The 16,369-nt window shown below is 39.0% G+C and overlaps 2 protein-coding genes across 3 annotated transcripts; both read left to right on the top strand.

The window, feature by feature from the left end:
- The first annotated feature begins 409 nt into the window (after positions 1-409).
- On the top strand, positions 410-7,025 carry LOC103707770 (protein RBL-like). 2 transcript variants are annotated; one of them, XM_039121735.1, is made up of 6 exons: positions 410-701; positions 1,079-1,201; positions 1,360-1,458; positions 5,241-6,331; positions 6,404-6,665; positions 6,768-7,025. In XM_039121735.1, exons 2-6 carry the CDS (start codon positions 1,183-1,185, stop codon positions 6,989-6,991), a joined length of 1,695 nt encoding a protein of 564 aa, XP_038977663.1. In that variant the 5' UTR covers positions 410-701; positions 1,079-1,182; the 3' UTR covers positions 6,992-7,025. The 2 variants fall into 2 exon arrangements, with proteins under 2 accessions (XP_038977663.1, XP_008790627.1); XM_008792405.4 differs by lacking the exon at positions 410-701 and having other exon boundaries at positions 708-1,201.
- Positions 7,026-8,971: 1,946 nt separating this feature from the next.
- Positions 8,972-14,806, top strand: LOC120108158 (FRIGIDA-like protein 3). The gene is made up of 4 exons (XM_039121736.1): positions 8,972-9,117; positions 11,908-12,984; positions 13,213-13,370; positions 14,057-14,806. The coding sequence occupies exons 2-4, from the start codon at positions 11,937-11,939 to the stop codon at positions 14,612-14,614; spliced, it is 1,764 nt and encodes a 587-aa protein (XP_038977664.1). The 5' UTR covers positions 8,972-9,117; positions 11,908-11,936; the 3' UTR covers positions 14,615-14,806.
- The last annotated feature ends 1,563 nt before the right edge of the window (positions 14,807-16,369 follow it).

Consider the following 16,369-nt stretch of genomic DNA (forward strand, 5'->3'; position numbering starts at 1 on the left):
CTATGTTCGCAATATGTTCAGGTCCTCTACATTTCCTTTTTATGGTTTAGTATTTGCACCAGCACCATCACCATCACCTTCGAATCGAATTGAACTTTATGGCTTTCAATAAGTCGAGGCTAGAATACTTATTTATTTCATTCAGGAATGCACATCCAGCCACCTATCAATCATAGAAACCATCTGGATGCAAATTGAAGCTTCTTGCCACGGCATCGGCCGATAACTTACTGGATGTGCAGACTTGGGTAGCCATGAACTAAAGATTAATCCTGAGTACACCAAAGAGTCCAAAACTGAAAGAATTAGAAAGAAAGGTTGTAGATGGCCTTCATCCTTCTTGCCCAACTTTTGGCAACAAAACGGATTCAGAACCAAATTTATTCTGCCATACTCTCTCTGCCAGTGCCACAGAAACTCTTGAGGAAGGTGGTCATATTTTAGCCAATCAATCCTCCACTTGAAAGCTTAATAGAGACTCCCTTCAAAGGACATTATAAGAATTATATATACAAAATTTGAAGACCAAATCTACTCCCTGATGGCTATGGAGGACCCTGTTTGTGCCTCAAAGGTTGGAGTGAGGCCAAACTCTGGCCATCGGATTGAGTGGACTCTGCCAAGGGCCAGAGATTGAACGGCTCTGATGGGTGATGTCGCTCGCCATCTCCATGCTAAAAGCTTTTTTAGCCTCCTGGAACGTGGGTAGCAAGAAGGATTACTTAGTGCTATTCTCTTATCTTTTAATTCTAAGAGGCCGAACCTAGGGTTGTCTTTTTAAGTTTCCTGCTTAAATTTCGGCATTCGAGAGTTCGAAACGGAGTCGGAATTAGGGTTTTCCTTGTTATATTTGGGAATTCGAAACCAAGGTGAACTTGGATTGGGACTCCGGGGCTTCTATTAGGCTTTCGTCCGCCCCTCTCTGGGGAAGAAAGATCTTGCGGTCTCGATCTCTTCTCCTGCGTGCGATTTTGAATCCTTTTGCTTCGCGCGATTGGAGAGGCGGCGGACGGAGGCCGACGGCGCCGGAGATTTCTCAGTCTGTCTTGATTTAAATCTTTCTGTCTGTCTGTCTCAGTGTGAGCGCGCGCGTCTGCTTCGATTCGGGTGGAGCTAATGCAGTAGAAAGCCTCGTTGGGGGCGGATTCTTTTAACTCGGAGTAGCTCCGGAGGCCGAAAACCATGAATGTCCCAATTATTGGTAGGATTTTGTTTCTTTCTTTGTTTCTATTTAGCAATCCAAGGTGAAAATTTTTCCCTTTTTTCCTTCTTTTTTGTGTGTTAATTTGGAGGAATTTTGGAAAAGAAGTAACTTTGTTTCTCCTTCGTTTGGGCTTTTGGGGATTTGGGTGGGTGAAGATCCGTTGCAGGGGGATTTCCCGGAAGTGATAGAGGAGTATTTGCAGCATGGGAACATGAAATGTATCGCCTTCAATCGCAGAGGAACTCTTCTTGCTGGTAACTCCCTCTTTCGCTTTCTCTTTTCCTTTCCTAGTTGCTCAATGTTATCTTCTTCTCCTTCTGAATTGAAAGTTGATGGAAGGAATACATTTTGATCTGTTGGTCTGAGTCCTGGAGGATCGCATGGACAATGCCCGGTCTTTCCTGGAAAAAAAGATCTTTTTTTGTGACATTTAATTTTCAAGCACACTGAATCCCTTCCAAGAAACATATCTGTTGCTTGGCATGAGAATATGAAACTCTATACCTTGGTAGCTTTCAGACTGGTGGTCTAGTTTTTGTAGAGCCAATTCTTGTGCAAGCATCATGGATGGTTCCCTATTGTTTTGGTAGAACCTGCGAAGAGAGAGAGTGCACCAAATGGTAGAATTGGTAGCAGTATCTTGTGGTGATACAAGAAACCTGGGTTTAACCCTCCTGCATCCTGATAATTGGCCAGATTTCCACCTGTCCTAGTTAGAGTGAAAAAATGTGGAGGAATGGTTGGTAGAAGAACAGCACTGCTGTGATCAAATATGCCTTACTACCATCACCATCCATTTTGGGTTTGCAGTTGCCGGGGTTGGGGATCTAAACCCTTTCCAACATTAAACAAAATGGTTCTAAACATAGTAAGTAGAGAGCTGTATCTTAGTTGTTGGTAGGAAATCTATATATAAAAGTTCAGGTAGTGGTAGAGTCTCTTTCAGCTGTCTTTTGTTAAGATTCCAGAGGCCAATTTCATGTTGGTTCATGAACCCAGGTGGTTTCGATCACTGAAGTCTATGATTGCCATATCTTGACGGGTAGAAAGGTAAGAAAAAAACATGTTTGCATTTAATCCACCTTATCGTCAAAATTTATTGTCTTGCTTCTAGTGGTAGAGTCTCTTTTAGCTGTCTTTTGTTAAGATTCCAGAGGCCAATTTGATGTACATTCATGAACCCAGGTGGTTTCGACCACTGACGGCTATGACTGCCATATCCCGAGGGGTAGAAAGGTAAGAAAAAAATGATTTATTAGGATAAGCATTTAATCCACCTTATTGTCAAAATTTATTTGTCTTGCTTATAGTTTCATTTGCTTCCGCTGCTAACCTTTAGGTCATTAGATGTCATATCGACACATGCTCATCAATATCATATTGTTAGACTGCTGATCAATGGCTTTGGGTGGTGTTAAAAACTTGTTATGCACTTATTAATTTGCTAGTGATTTGGCTGTGCCCTTGAGGGTGATAATTCGGAACTATCTGTGCCTTATGCAAGCCATATAAATAAAGTTTGCTCGAGGGATAACGGTAAGTATACATGATTTTTCCAAAAAGGCATGTTTCCTCCAAGTGGATAAACATGTTATTAAGTATATTAGGATATAGTTTGGTTGGCACTACGGAAAAAGGCAAGTGAGGAACACATTGAAGTTATTGAAGACTTATTCTGAGGTAGCAACCAGTGCCAAGTAGTGCTGAGTTAACTGAATTTCTAGTCACAATGGCCTTGCACCAACAATAGCATTAACTAGTTGCAAATAATGTTTAAATTCATATTTATGAAGATGCATAATGGTCTATGGCTATTTATAGAAGGTAAAATTTTAATTAGTAATAAGACAAGAAGGCTTCATTGTAAATTGGAGTTATGGAGGAATGAATTATACAATAAGAGCCTATAAATAACTAGAACAGAAGCCGAGTATGTAAAATATTTTTATCAGTGAAAGAGGAAATGAAAGATGATGCCAGAATCAGAATTTATGGCTGAGCGATACCATAGTGTGAGGATTAGAGTTTGGTGCATGAAGTGGACAAGTGCATTTAAGATGCTATGTAAACAACACATAGTTTGGGTATTTAAAGGAAAACTTTTGATAAATGGCAATAAGATGGCAACATTCTATAGTTCAGACATCAAAAATTGAGCAATGGAAAAGGCTCAAGCAAGCAAGATGAAAGTGGAAGAGCTGAGAATATTGAGATGAATTTGTGGTATAACTAGGAATGACACTGAGAAATTAGTATGTTGGAGGAGGCATATGAGCTGAACATTGGACGCACTATTAAAAATCAGATGAAATGTTATGGACAAGTGAATTTAGTTAAAAGATGCTTCAAAAAGGAGAGATGTGCTCAATTTGGTGTTGCATTTAGGAAGGAGGGGAAGTTTTTCGTTGCGAGAAGTTTTCTTGCTTCAGGACCTCATGATTACCTATCTTATATCATCTGTTGTATCTAGAAGGCCCATATCTTCTCTATTAGTTAAAGGCATGATTTATGGCTCCTCAGTGTTGTGGACCGCAGAGATAAGTACCAGCTCTCCAACTAAAATGCATTAAAGAAACACTATCAGAGGAGCATAATCTTTTCTTGTGATGGTTGTCATGCCATGATTCTTGCAACTAATGGACCGAAGAATTGGTCTGATAGTACACTCATGCTGCCTGGGAATTAGCACAGATGGATTATCTATATGAACCAGATTATTGGTGATTAGGCTGTATTATTCTCTCAATATTAATTACTTGTCAGCTCTTTATATTCCCTTTGCTTTATGTATGGTTATATGAATATCATACCAATGTGGATATTCATATATTCTATGTATTTTATAAATCTAAAAATTACAATAGTTGCTAATTAGTTGGCCCTTTATGCAGCTATGCTTTTGTTTATCACATTACCTCATGTATAGTGCATGATGTCCCAGTTCATCCATTCCAAATTAATTGTCAAATTTGTTTATGATGGTGTATTGAAACTTAAGCACTCTGCTTTTTGAACTCTTCATATATGCTTCTCTACCATATTTAGCTGATGTAATCGAGTTATTTATGTTAATATCAGCAACCATCGTTCTACCATTCTAATTTCCTAACTTCTTTAATATTTTAGATAAGGAGCTTCCAAGCAACTTTGCTTCTCCCTTTTAGAATAGGTATAATATTGCTCCACAAGGTCAACTTATTTGAGTGCATCATATGTTCACATCTTAGTGACCCTTTCTGCATCTGCATGTGCTTATGTCTAGATACGATCTCCTAGGTGAGGTGGAGGGCTACATGAATTGATTACATCACCTTCATTTCGTCCAGCATTTGTTCTTCGTGCCCTAAAAAAAGTGTCCTTGGACTTTACTCCTACGAGCACGACGTGTTAACTAAGTCTTTGTTACAAAATATGGTCCAATTTCCATCCAGTAGCACCAGAGACAGTGTTGTTGAACATCATGACATGCACGAGATCTAGAAGAGAACCTTTAACCCTCCACCTTACACGCTAGAAGATGTAAGTCTGAAACAAATTAAGGGAAGTACATTCTCTCTCTCTCATATCTGCTTCAATTGAGTGCCATATTGTGACCGTACAATTAGGGCTATCATATATATTGATATTTTCACATCAAAATTCAGAATTCTATAAAAGGTTCTAGTCCTTGATGGCTTGTGAGTTAGGCCTTTAGGTACCTCAGTATTGAGACACTATTTTAAATGCTGTATATTTCTATGAGTATCGGTTGTCAGGATATGTTTGTGCCTATGTTCGTTGTGAAATATTTTACGTGGTTTTGGTTATCCTTTAATTTATCTGAACTAAAGTAAAGATGTTAGCCAGATTGGGCCCTTAAGCTATTGTTTCCAATTTCTGATATCTTGTGCTTTATAGTTATTCTGCATCATGTTTTCTTTCATTTTAATATCCCAAATTTTACCTGCTTATCTATGGAAAGCTATGTAGTTCTTTGTAGTATTTATTATTTGTTCTTCAACTTTCTGATTAGAACTGAATTGTTTACATTGTTCAGCTGGCTGTGCTGATGGGAGCTGTGTCATATGGGATTTTGAAACTAGGGGGGTTGCTAAGGAGCTCCGGGACAAAGACTGTATTGCCCCCATAACTAGTGTTTGCTGGTCCAAGTATGGTCGCCATATACTAGCTTCTGCTACCGACAAGTCATTAACACTTTGGAATGTTGTTAATGGGGAGAAGATGGCTCGTGTGACTTTGCAGCAAACTACTCTTCATGCACGTCTCCATCCAGGGTCTTCTACTCCATCATTCTGCCTGGCTTGCCCCCTCTCTTCTGCACCTATTCTTGTTGATTTGAACACTGGTAGCTCCACTGTTCTGCCTGTTTCAGTGTCAGATGCTGGAAATGGCACTACTGCTCCCCATCCACGCAATAAATTTTCTGATGGTTCTCCACCCTTCACTCCCACTGCAGCAACTTTTAACAAATATGGAGATCTAATATATGTTGGGAACTCCAGAGGCGAGATACTCATCGTAGATTCCAAGAACATCTGGGTACATGCAATAATTCCTATTTCTGGGGGTTCTGTAGTCAAGGATATTGTTTTTAGTAGGAATGGACAGTATCTGCTCACAAATTCAAATGACCGAGTCCTTAGAGTATATGAAAACCTTCTTCCTCAGAAATTTGCAGCAAAAGAACTTGAAGCAATAAGCAGCAATGATAATGAATTTCAAGGTATTGAGAAGTTGAAAGTAGTTGGATCTAAGTGCCTGCTCCTATTTCGGGAGTTTCAGGATGCAGTTACGAAGATACAATGGAAAGCACCATGTTTCAGTGGTGATGGTGAGTGGGTTATTGGTGCTTCTGCTAGCAAAGGGGAGCATAAATTATACATATGGGACAGGGCTGGGTATCTCGTGAAGATCCTAGAAGGACCTAAAGAAGCTCTTATAGACCTAGCCTGGCACCCTGTTCGCCCTTTAGTGGTCTCTGTTTCTGTTGCTGGTTTGGTGTATATTTGGGCCAAAGACCACACAGAAAACTGGAGCGCATTTGCTCCTGACTTCAAGGAACTCGAGGAGAATGAAGAATACATTGAAAGAGAGGATGAATTTGACTTGATGCCTGAATCGGAGAAGGTAAAAATAACTTTCCCATCTGGGTGCTAATCTTCTTAGATGTCTGATGTTATCTAATATGCTTATTTGCAGGCAAAAGATTTGGACATCAATCAAGATGAGGAAATTGACATTGTGACCATAGAGAAAGATTCAGCTTTTAGTGACTCCGATGCATCACAGGAGGAGCTATGTTTCTTGCCTGCAATCCCCTTGCCAGATGTTCCCGAACAACAAGACAAATGCCTTGGAAGCTCATCAAAGTTGGAGGATAGCAATCATTCTGGCTCCCCATTTTCAATTGAAGCAGCACAGAATGGTCAGGCTATACTTCCTGCTTCTAGTCCACTGGAAGGTAATGCCATTAGGAAAACTCTCCAACTATTTTGAACATGCAATGGGACATTTTTTTTATCTCAGAATCTATTGGAGTCTAAATGGGATTGTTCTTTTGCAGTAGTGGGTAATTCTACTGCAGAAGAGGCTGTGGAGACCTCGAGCTTAAAGAGGAAGAGGAAGCCATCAGCGAAGGGGATGGAGTTACAGGCAGAGAAGGGCCGGAAACCCTCAACAAAAATCAAGCTGTCGGGCAAATCCTCGAAATCCAAAAATAAACATGGGGATGGGCTTGACACAAATGGCTCTGTACTTGAGGATGATGTAACTGATGATTACCTATAAACAATTCTAATTGATTCCTTATTTATTTCTGGCATATCTCATGTTTGTGTGCTGCAGTCAATGATAGAAATGTTCCTGGTAAAGCAGAGTTATTTCTCATTGCACTGAGCAATCCCTACTTGCTCTGGAAATTTTAAAGATTACAAATCATTTCTCACCAATAGAAAATAGGGATGGCAACTGGGTCGGGTAGGTCAAAACTTTATCAACCTAAACCCAATCTATTCATTAAATGTGTCAAAAATCCAAATCTGAACTTGATTATTTTGTTAAACAGCTAATGCAAACCAATCTATAACAGGTTAAATTAAGTTAAACGGATAAAACAAGTCAGGTATTGCCACTATCAGAAAATCTTTTATACATAGCCCTCGTCGCCATCAAGTGGATTATGTAGATGATAATGTTATTGTGGACGCCTGGAGATTTACCATATTACTTGGGTCTCATATTTTTACGATTTAATGTTCTGTTCGGAAGCTTCATCAGGTAGATCATAGCCTAGTGACAAGGCATTCCGAAATTTGATTGGGAGGAGGGGTATGGAGACTTGGGGCATGACGTGGGGATCCGGTGGAGGTTGGCCCCTCTCTCACTCTCTAAACCCGAATCAAGCATCAGCTTGGGGCCTGAATAACATGCTAAAGGGAAAGTCATTCATCCATGCTGCATTATGGTCAATAGAATCATGGTTTACAATATTCTTTGAGTTATTAAAAAAAATTAAATTATTATTACTTTTCTCTTGGCCAAAATTATTCTCCATAAATGATTGAATCTACAGCTATTCAATTATTCAGGACTAATTTAAGAAATATTTATACATCAAAAAGGTAAAATATTATATTTGCGAATTGAGGTTTGTCTCAAAGGTACAAAATTTGGGTGGTGCATTTCCAAAATTCTAAGACTTATGTAATTATAAGTTGGGTAGGTCTCCCTCGTTTTTCAAATTGCTCTGCATGCATCACCTAGTATTTAAACAATGCAAGAGTTATGCGACCATCTGTATATCATTTATCAATGATATGAATCTACAGTTATCCAATACTAAGCGTATTATAAAATAGGCTATTGGACAAATAGCATAACATAATTTAAAGAAAGTAATGCATTGCCTACTTGGATCTACATATAGCTTTTTATAAGATTTCTTGGGGAAGAGATGTTTGTTGTTTACATTTGAAGGTTGGTGTGAAAAATCATATGAAGGTAGAAAGTAGATGTAAGAATAATTAGATGAACAACAAGGGGCTTATCGTTAACTCCTCATTTCACCTCCCTCTAATCGCAGTTGTTGTTATCATTGTGAAGACCCATGCGGGTGTGTATTTTGTCCCACATTAATTATTCACTGAGCAAATCTTGAGTACTTATAGAGGATCAAGAAATCTAAATAATATTGTAAAAATAATAAATGGAAAGAAAGAAGAACTTATCAGTTGAGGCGTAATTTCACTGTCCTTAAGAATAGATCGCGCCTCTCGGAGAATGAAGGTAGAAAGTAGATGTAAGAATAATTAGATGAACAACAAGGGGCTTATCGTTAACTCCTCATTTCACCTCTCTCTATATGCTAATTGCAGTTGTTGTTATCATTGTGAAGACCCATGCGGGTGTGTGTTTTGTCCCATATTAATTATTCACTGAGCAGATCTTGAGTACTTATAGAGGATCAAGAAACCTAAATAATGTTGTAAAAATAATGGATGGAAAGAATGAAGAACTTATCAGTTGAGGCGTGATTTTTCTGTCCTTAAGAATAGGTCGCGTCCTTCGGAGAATGAATCTCGGTGTAGTAGATAATGGCGGCCTATCTTTTAAGATACAACAACTAGATTATTCTAAGTGTACACTTGCTGATGCAGTGATTCTGTCGAACAGGACCGAACGGAGGAGAGTGTTCGTGGCCGTCAGATTAGGAATCCTATTGAGCGACCTCGATATGTCAAACGTCGAGCCCGCGGGAACGCCATATCCGTCCTCGCGGCCGGGATTCAATACCCCTTCGAACACCATATCCGTTCCTGGAGTTCGTAAATCAAGCAGGTTTCTCTCCTCCGCTTCTTGCCGCTCCGATCCATCGAGGGTTTTCTCCACCTGGCCTCGTTCTCGAGTCAACGAAGGTATGGGCTTTCGCTTCTTTTCTAGACGACTTCGATCTACTTTTCTGAAATCAGGCTTCCTCTCGAGGCATTAATTTGCTTTTGAATCGCAACAAGTTACCCTAGTTTGCATTCTGTGGGAAGTTTCTCACTTCCTCCAATTTACATAAAAAAAGGTCATCCTAGTTTACTGATTTTTGGCCCCACGAGCTCAACTCCATCTTTCTTTGATGAAATCTAGGACGGGAATCAGAGTTTTCTAGCGTTGTATACTATCATCGGATGAAATGATGCGCCGAGAAAAGATAAATCTTATTGCTTTATCTTCTGGGGTTTTTCTAGACGTGCGATTATTTGTGATATGGGCACATGTTAAAATTGTTTTTTTTAAAAGAAATTCATTAGAATAGTAGCGTAGAGACGCGAATTTGTCTTCCTTTGCTTAAATATAATTTTTTAATCATAGAAGTGGCACGGAAAAGTGAAATTTTTATTTTCTGACTGAAAGCTATTTATTTATTTAGATCTTAGCAGGAGCATGAAAAGTGAATTTGTAGTTATTCGCCTGAATGCAATATTGACTTGCTTTTTGTTTTAGTTTTTCTATTTTAGTTGTGCATTTGGTAAATGACTTTGCAACCGGGGAAAAAGAAAGAATTTTATATCTCTGGATATGCAACTATTGTGTCTATAAACCACTTCTGATGTGTTTGGCAAAATGTAAGACCTAAATTCACGAATATCTTTTTGTCTTTGATACAATCTACATTGTTATCTGAAGATTTTAGATAGTGTTCTGTGGAGAAGAGGGAGAATAGTTTTTCTGTTGAGGTTGGAGAATGCATGGATATGAGTGTGTGTGTGTGTGCGTGTGAGTGAGTGAGTGAGTGAGAGAGAGAGAGAGAGAGAGAGAGAGAGAGAGAGAGAGCTTTTTATAAGCTAGTTGTCTTAGGTTTTTGTGTTGGGATTTTGCCCAAATGGATTAATCTGGAGTTAGGAAAAACTGGATTTGATCTGAATTAGCTGTAGGTTTGGGATCTCCTCCCATATCCATGTCATTCCCTTTATGAGTTGGCTTTAGAGATGCAAAGTGGCCGGCCATGTGCTAGCTCTTTGATAGTTGTGTTGGCTCCACTCTGAAGCTAGTGGACGGATATATTTATTTAGGTCAGGTTGATACTGATAAGCCAATTTAGGTTAACTCTAGGTTTATGGACTAAAGCTGAATCTTAAACTGTTCCCTGTTTTGCGTAGTAGATTGGGTCTCAGGTATTAAGTCCAATAATGTAAGAGCCATGTCTGATCTCATTTAAGAATGGGCCTAGCTTTGGGTTCCATACCATGGGTACAAGTTTGGGGTTTGGGTCAAGTCTATCTTGGTTCCAAGTTGGGCACTTGACCCACTTGCAGCAGTTACTAAGTTATTCATTGACTGGTGGGAATTGCATAGTTTGGGCATTCTTATTTATTCAAATTAAGATATAAGGAATTTTTACAACAAAAAAAAAAAAAAAACTGAATGAAGACTGTGGCATTTATCTTACAGCTCTGTGCAAAATATGAGACTTCCAGAAAGCTGATTTAGAAGAATCTAACTTTTAGGACCTGTGTTATATGCAAACAAGCCACTTGCAGCAGTTACTGATTTATTTTATTGACTGATGGGAATTGCATAGATTGGACATCTTATTTATTCAAATCGAGATAGAAGGAATTTTGCAACATATCTTAAAAAAAATCTGAATGAAGACTGGACAGCTTTGTGCAAATTCTCGGATTTCCCAGAAAGCTGATTTAGAAGAAAATTCTAATTCTAACTTTTAGGACCTGTGTTACATGAAAACAAGCTGTTATACATTTACCTTTTCCTTTGATTATGGTTGGCTATTCATTGGTTATCCATTTTGGCTTAAACTTGGAATGAAGGAATGTTGATTCAGTTGATTCTTGTCGCTTGACAGCTCTTTCTCTGAACAAATTAGAGAAATAGCTGTGATATCATTTCATTTCCCTTCTCGTAAACATGAGACTAGTGTTCTGACTCCAATAGCGTTGTTATACCCCAAATCTTGGGGTTCAGGAATGGTGGAATTGTTGCAAAATAAAGGTTTTTTTTTTTTTTTTTTTTTTTTTGTTGGGGGGCTGCGCGGCGGGGGGGGGGGGGGGGGGGGGGGGGGGGGGGGGGGGGTGCAAATAATGTTGTCGGTTCAACCAAGTCAAAACTTGTAGAGGGTGTTGAAAATTTGAGGTTTGAAAACAATTGTGTCTTTCACCATGAGTTTGCCTTATGGTCACTGAGCTGTGAGAAAATATCAGAAGGGTTGGTATTGTCTGCAAAAGACTAGAGCTTCCTCCGAAGTGAAGCTAATAGTAAGTGCATAGTAGGCTTGGGAAGTAACTGACATGTCTATGGAGTTTGTTGGCTAAGGTTTTTTAGCATCTTTCTCACCAACCTAGCTCCACCTTCCCTTTCAAACAAAACAAAACAAAGCAAAATACAATCATAACATGAATATCAAATGCTATTCAATCAGCAGTGCTCTTAAATGACAACATCTTATCTGTTGGGCATAGTTTTAGATTCATTTAAAGTTAAATGATGTTTAACCAGAGATGCTATTGTAAACTTCTATGATATGTTTTGCGGTGGTTAGGAATTAGTTACTTTGTGTCTGATATTATGCCTCCTTTTATGCATCTGCATCATTTTTGTATGTTGTCTTAATCTGTTGGTGTGAAAATAATTGCTTGTGCAGTATTCGTTTATTTTTCCCCTTTTTTTGGCCTTACCATGTATGATCTGTCCTGCAGACCATTTAATTGATAACTGCAAAATAACCATGGCAGAGACTGAAAAGCTCACTAAGGGTATTGAGTCAGCAACAGCTTTGCTGGAACAGCTTGGAAAAGCATTCGAGGAACTGGAATCCCTGAGAGAGTTGTTTTCGCAAAACAAGATCCAGTGGGATGGCATCAAAGAATATTTTCACAACCTTGAGAGATCATTAAAGAATAAGAGTGATGAATTAGAAGAGAAACAAAGGTTGTTCGAGGAAAAGCAATCCAAGACTCATGCATTGATTGCAGAAAGAGAGGCTGCTGTTGCCGCAAAAGAACAAGCTTCATCGAATAGCCTTCAGGGGCTGAGAGATATTGCTGTTTCTGCCATAGTAGAGGCATGCCAGAAATACAAGGTGGCATCTCCTGAGACAGTTGACGTCAGGGGAAGCAAAGCAAAAAAGGTAAGCACGTCTCTCAATGATCCTAATGCACCTCCTGCACCAGAGGAGAAAAATCCTGATAATGGATCAGGTGAATTAGCTGAAACTGTGATTAAGCTGTATCCTCAATTGAAGCAACTTTGCGAACAGATGGATGCAAAAGGCCTTCTGAAATTTATTTCAGAAAATCGGAAAAATCTTGTCACCCTACGTGGGGAACTTTCTGCTGCATTGAAAAATGCAAATGAGCCAGCCCGTTTGGTGCTGGATTCCTTGGAGGGATTCTACCCTCTGGACCAATCTATTTTACAAGGGAATGAAGACAGTGCCCTACAGGGCCTGTGCAGAAGCTGTCTTGTATTGATGGAATCTGCAGCCCCTCTGTTGGGGATTGCTGAGCCAGGTGTCGATCACCCTGTTAGCTCTGAAATTAAGCAGCAGGCCAAGGCAGTTGCTGATGAATGGAAGCCCAAGTTGGCTGGTGTGGACATAGATGCTTCTAATGGATATTCATTGGAAGCACAAGCATTCCTACAGTTGCTTGCAACATTTAGCATTGCACCAGAGTTTGATGAAGAAGAACTTTGCAAGCTCATCGTTGCTGTCTCTCGTTGCAGACAGGCACCTGAGCTTTGCTGCTCTCTTGGATTAACACAAAAAATGCCAGGTTGGTATCCTACAAACTGACCATAAGGGTTCCAATGACTCAACCATTTCTTTAGTTGAGGGTGCCCACTAGATATGGGTTTAGAGGAGATCTAAGGATGGTTGGTTAGTGCAATCAAAGGTGAACTACAAAGAAGTTGAAACTACAAAGAAGTTGATCATCTAGTGAAATACACTATAATCTATATTTTCTTGGTATGCTAATTATGGGAACCTTGTTTTTGTGCAGGTGTGGTCGAAGATTTGGTTAACAGAGGGAGACAGATTGATGCTGTTCATTTTGCACATGCTTTCCAGCTTACCGAGAGCTTTCCACCTGTGCCTTTGTTGCAGGCTTACTTAGAGGACCTGAACAATGCCAAAAATAATGGGAATGGTGATGTGCAGGTGAGTACATCTGATATGTTTTTAAAATTTATGTGAATGTGTATTGTTCTTTAGAGAAGCTCAGGGACAAACCCTTGAGTCACCCTTGGTGGTAGATTTCGAAACCATCTGCATGCCCCTATAATGCAATTTTAATTAGTTTTGGTATACAACATTTTCTTTTAGGACTCATTTGGTTCGCGGGAAGAATTTTTCCTCACTGAAATGTTTTTTCTATGAAGATGATTCTTAGGAATATGATGTTTGGAAAAATGGTTTTGGGATGTTTAGTTGATCATGGGAAAGTGGCATATTTTAGAGTGGCTTATGTTTGGTTGAACATCTACTTTCTTGAAAAAGTTGTATGAAATACCTATTATACTCTTAATATATGGAAAGATCTTACCTATGCTTTTTGATAACGTAAAAATATTTTTGGGAAAAAAGGGACTCCAATTCTCAACCAATGAAAAAATAGCTTTCTTATGTCCTCTATGAATTTTTCTTTTACATAAAAGATAGAAATTTTATTTTCATGGGAATGCTACTTTTTCATCTCTCTTCTTTGAAAACTTGAACCAAATAAGAGGCATTTTTTATTTTTCCGTTGACCACACTCTCTCCCTTCTTTTTTTTTTGCGAAACAAACGAGTCCTTACTGTCACTTATCTTTTGTTCTGATCAACATACTTACCCAACTCTTTCAGAATAAACTTGCGCAGAAGGATCCCAATGCTCAGGAGCTTGGAGCACTAAAGGCAGTCATCAAGTGTATTGAAGAGTACAAGCTCCAAGAAGAGTACCCTATTGAACCTCTCCAGAAACGCATCGCTCAGCTCGAGAAAGCTAAAGATGATAAGAAGCGAATGGAGGAATCTGTCAAGCTCCAAACCAAAAAGCCTCGAGACACCGGGGGATATGCCCCTCGCAGGCCTGCTTTCGTTGCTGACCATAGGCAGCTCCTACCTACAGCTTTCGATGAGAGGCGACTGTATGCAGGTGCTGCAGAAAGGTACCCTTACAATGCACCACCCACTGATGGGCAACCTGCATATGCTGCCTATGCTCAACCGGCGAATGCCAGAGTTCCATTTCATTACCCAGATGGGAGATTCCCTGCTGCTCCTTATGATGCTGCATCAAATTATTGGAGCTATACAGGCACTGGACTGCATTCTGCTCCAAACAGCTACGGTAATTATACGGGCTCTGGAAACCCGTCTTATTCATCCAACTTTGGAGGCTATACAGGCAGCAGTTTGTAGTCATCTCACCAATCTCATGTAATGTGAGCTTGAATGACTGTAGTTTGCCTTCGGCTACTAGGTGAGCATGTGAGAATTTGGAGGATGTATTTGAATTAAGGCGAGTGAGCAATGCTTTATTTAGATGGGTAACTCAAACTCATTTTAACTCCAGAATCCATTCTAGCATATTATCATGCTCGCTTGGTTACAGTTTATCACATTCTGTATTGTGTGTTAGTGTCTTGATCTGTGTGAACAATCAGATCGCTCTCTACAGGACTCTGTGCACTAAAAATATAAGACTGGGAAAAAATATGAGATGGAGCACGCAATCCCTACATCTTAAGAATACTATAAATTAGCATTTTAGCAAAATATGTTATCCCGAATAACCAAGGATAATCTGATTAGCAACTTCTCCCCATCATCAAACTTGTCGCCGTTTCAATTAGTGTGTGCGGTTATCTGTTGGTAACAAACGAGGGCATGTAGTGTGATGTATAAGCAATACTTGGATTGGAGATTTTGTGGCATTGCATGTCTTCCAAATCATCATGTGATATACTTGTGGGCGCATCCTAATAGAATTTTAGTATGATGTATGAGCAATACCTTGGTTGGAGCTTTCGTGGCATTGCATTGCATCAGTGGTCAAATTATCATGTTAGGGCTAAAATTGAATCGGATACTAGCATATCCGCATCTATATTTATTTTATTTGATGAATACATATATGGATATAGATGTTAGTCATATGCAAAAATTTATATTGTATTTATTTTAAATGGATATAGATATAAATCGGATACTAAAAGTATGGATATAAATACAGATATCAATTGGACAATTAAACTTTATGATCACATAATCAAATATATTACTAAGTGAGTGATAAATTAAGTTAATAGCATGTTCATATGGTCATGTTTTCTTAAAAGTTTATGAGTGTTATATAAAATTCAATAGGATTACAAATGGAATCAGATATTCGAATACATATCAGATAATTGTCTATCTATATTCATATCAATTTTTTTAATGGATATAAATACGGTAGATATTAGCTGGATGCTCAAATTTTTATCTATATATAAATATATTTAGCTACATAAATGGATCCGAACGAATACTAACCAACCCACTCTTACCTACATTCTCACCTACATCATGTGGTATACTTGCACCAGGTGCAGGTGGCAAAACATGTCTGGTATGTAAAATTAAAAATGAGCTCAACTTTGAGATGTTTGACTCTTGCTGTCGGTCCAATCCCACTAAAAATTATGTACATCTAGATACTGACCATTTCAGTCGCTAGACAATAAATACGTTATTTTTTCCCTTTTATTTATATGATTTTATTTTATATCTTTTAACTTAGTCTGTGAGATTAAAAAAATTTAAGCTACATGAAAATTTAACCACTTTTTAATCAATGCTCTAAGATTTGACCTCCGCTTCAGTCCATGGTCCACAGTCCACAGTCCACTGTCCACACCCATTGACGATGTGTGGACAGCAAATCCAGTCGGCTTACACTCACACACACCCTGTTTCTATTGATTTTCTAAATCCAGGGGCTCCCTAATTCCCAGCCCGTCGAATTCACGTGGAAATAATCAAGCGGCCAATCATCCGCACAAAGGTCCTCACGTAATCATCTAAGCGAACTACCACATCCTCCTTCCATTCCCACCCCAGACGATCTCAACCGACCAAGTCCTACGATACCTTGTCCTAACGTATTCCTATGCGGCCTCCGGCACTAGGTTC

This window comes from Phoenix dactylifera, unplaced genomic scaffold (genome assembly GCF_009389715.1).
Source record: "Phoenix dactylifera cultivar Barhee BC4 unplaced genomic scaffold, palm_55x_up_171113_PBpolish2nd_filt_p 001201F, whole genome shotgun sequence".
Lineage (NCBI taxonomy): Eukaryota > Viridiplantae > Streptophyta > Magnoliopsida > Arecales > Arecaceae > Phoenix > Phoenix dactylifera.

Bases quoted from the DNA above. Each gene is read 5' to 3' on its own strand.
- LOC120108158 (XM_039121736.1), top strand. From the start codon at position 11,937: ATGGCAGAGACTGAAAAGCTCACTAAGGGTATTGAGTCAGCAACAGCT. The intron at 12,985-13,212 runs GTTGGTATCCTA...GTTTTTGTGCAG, and splicing joins ATTAACACAAAAAATGCCAG to GTGTGGTCGAAGATTTGGTT. The intron at 13,371-14,056 runs GTGAGTACATCT...CAACTCTTTCAG, and splicing joins ATGGGAATGGTGATGTGCAG to AATAAACTTGCGCAGAAGGA.
- LOC103707770 (XM_039121735.1), top strand. The intron at 1,459-5,240 runs GTAACTCCCTCT...TACATTGTTCAG, and splicing joins CAGAGGAACTCTTCTTGCTG to CTGGCTGTGCTGATGGGAGC. The intron at 6,666-6,767 runs GTAATGCCATTA...GTTCTTTTGCAG, and splicing joins TGCTTCTAGTCCACTGGAAG to TAGTGGGTAATTCTACTGCA.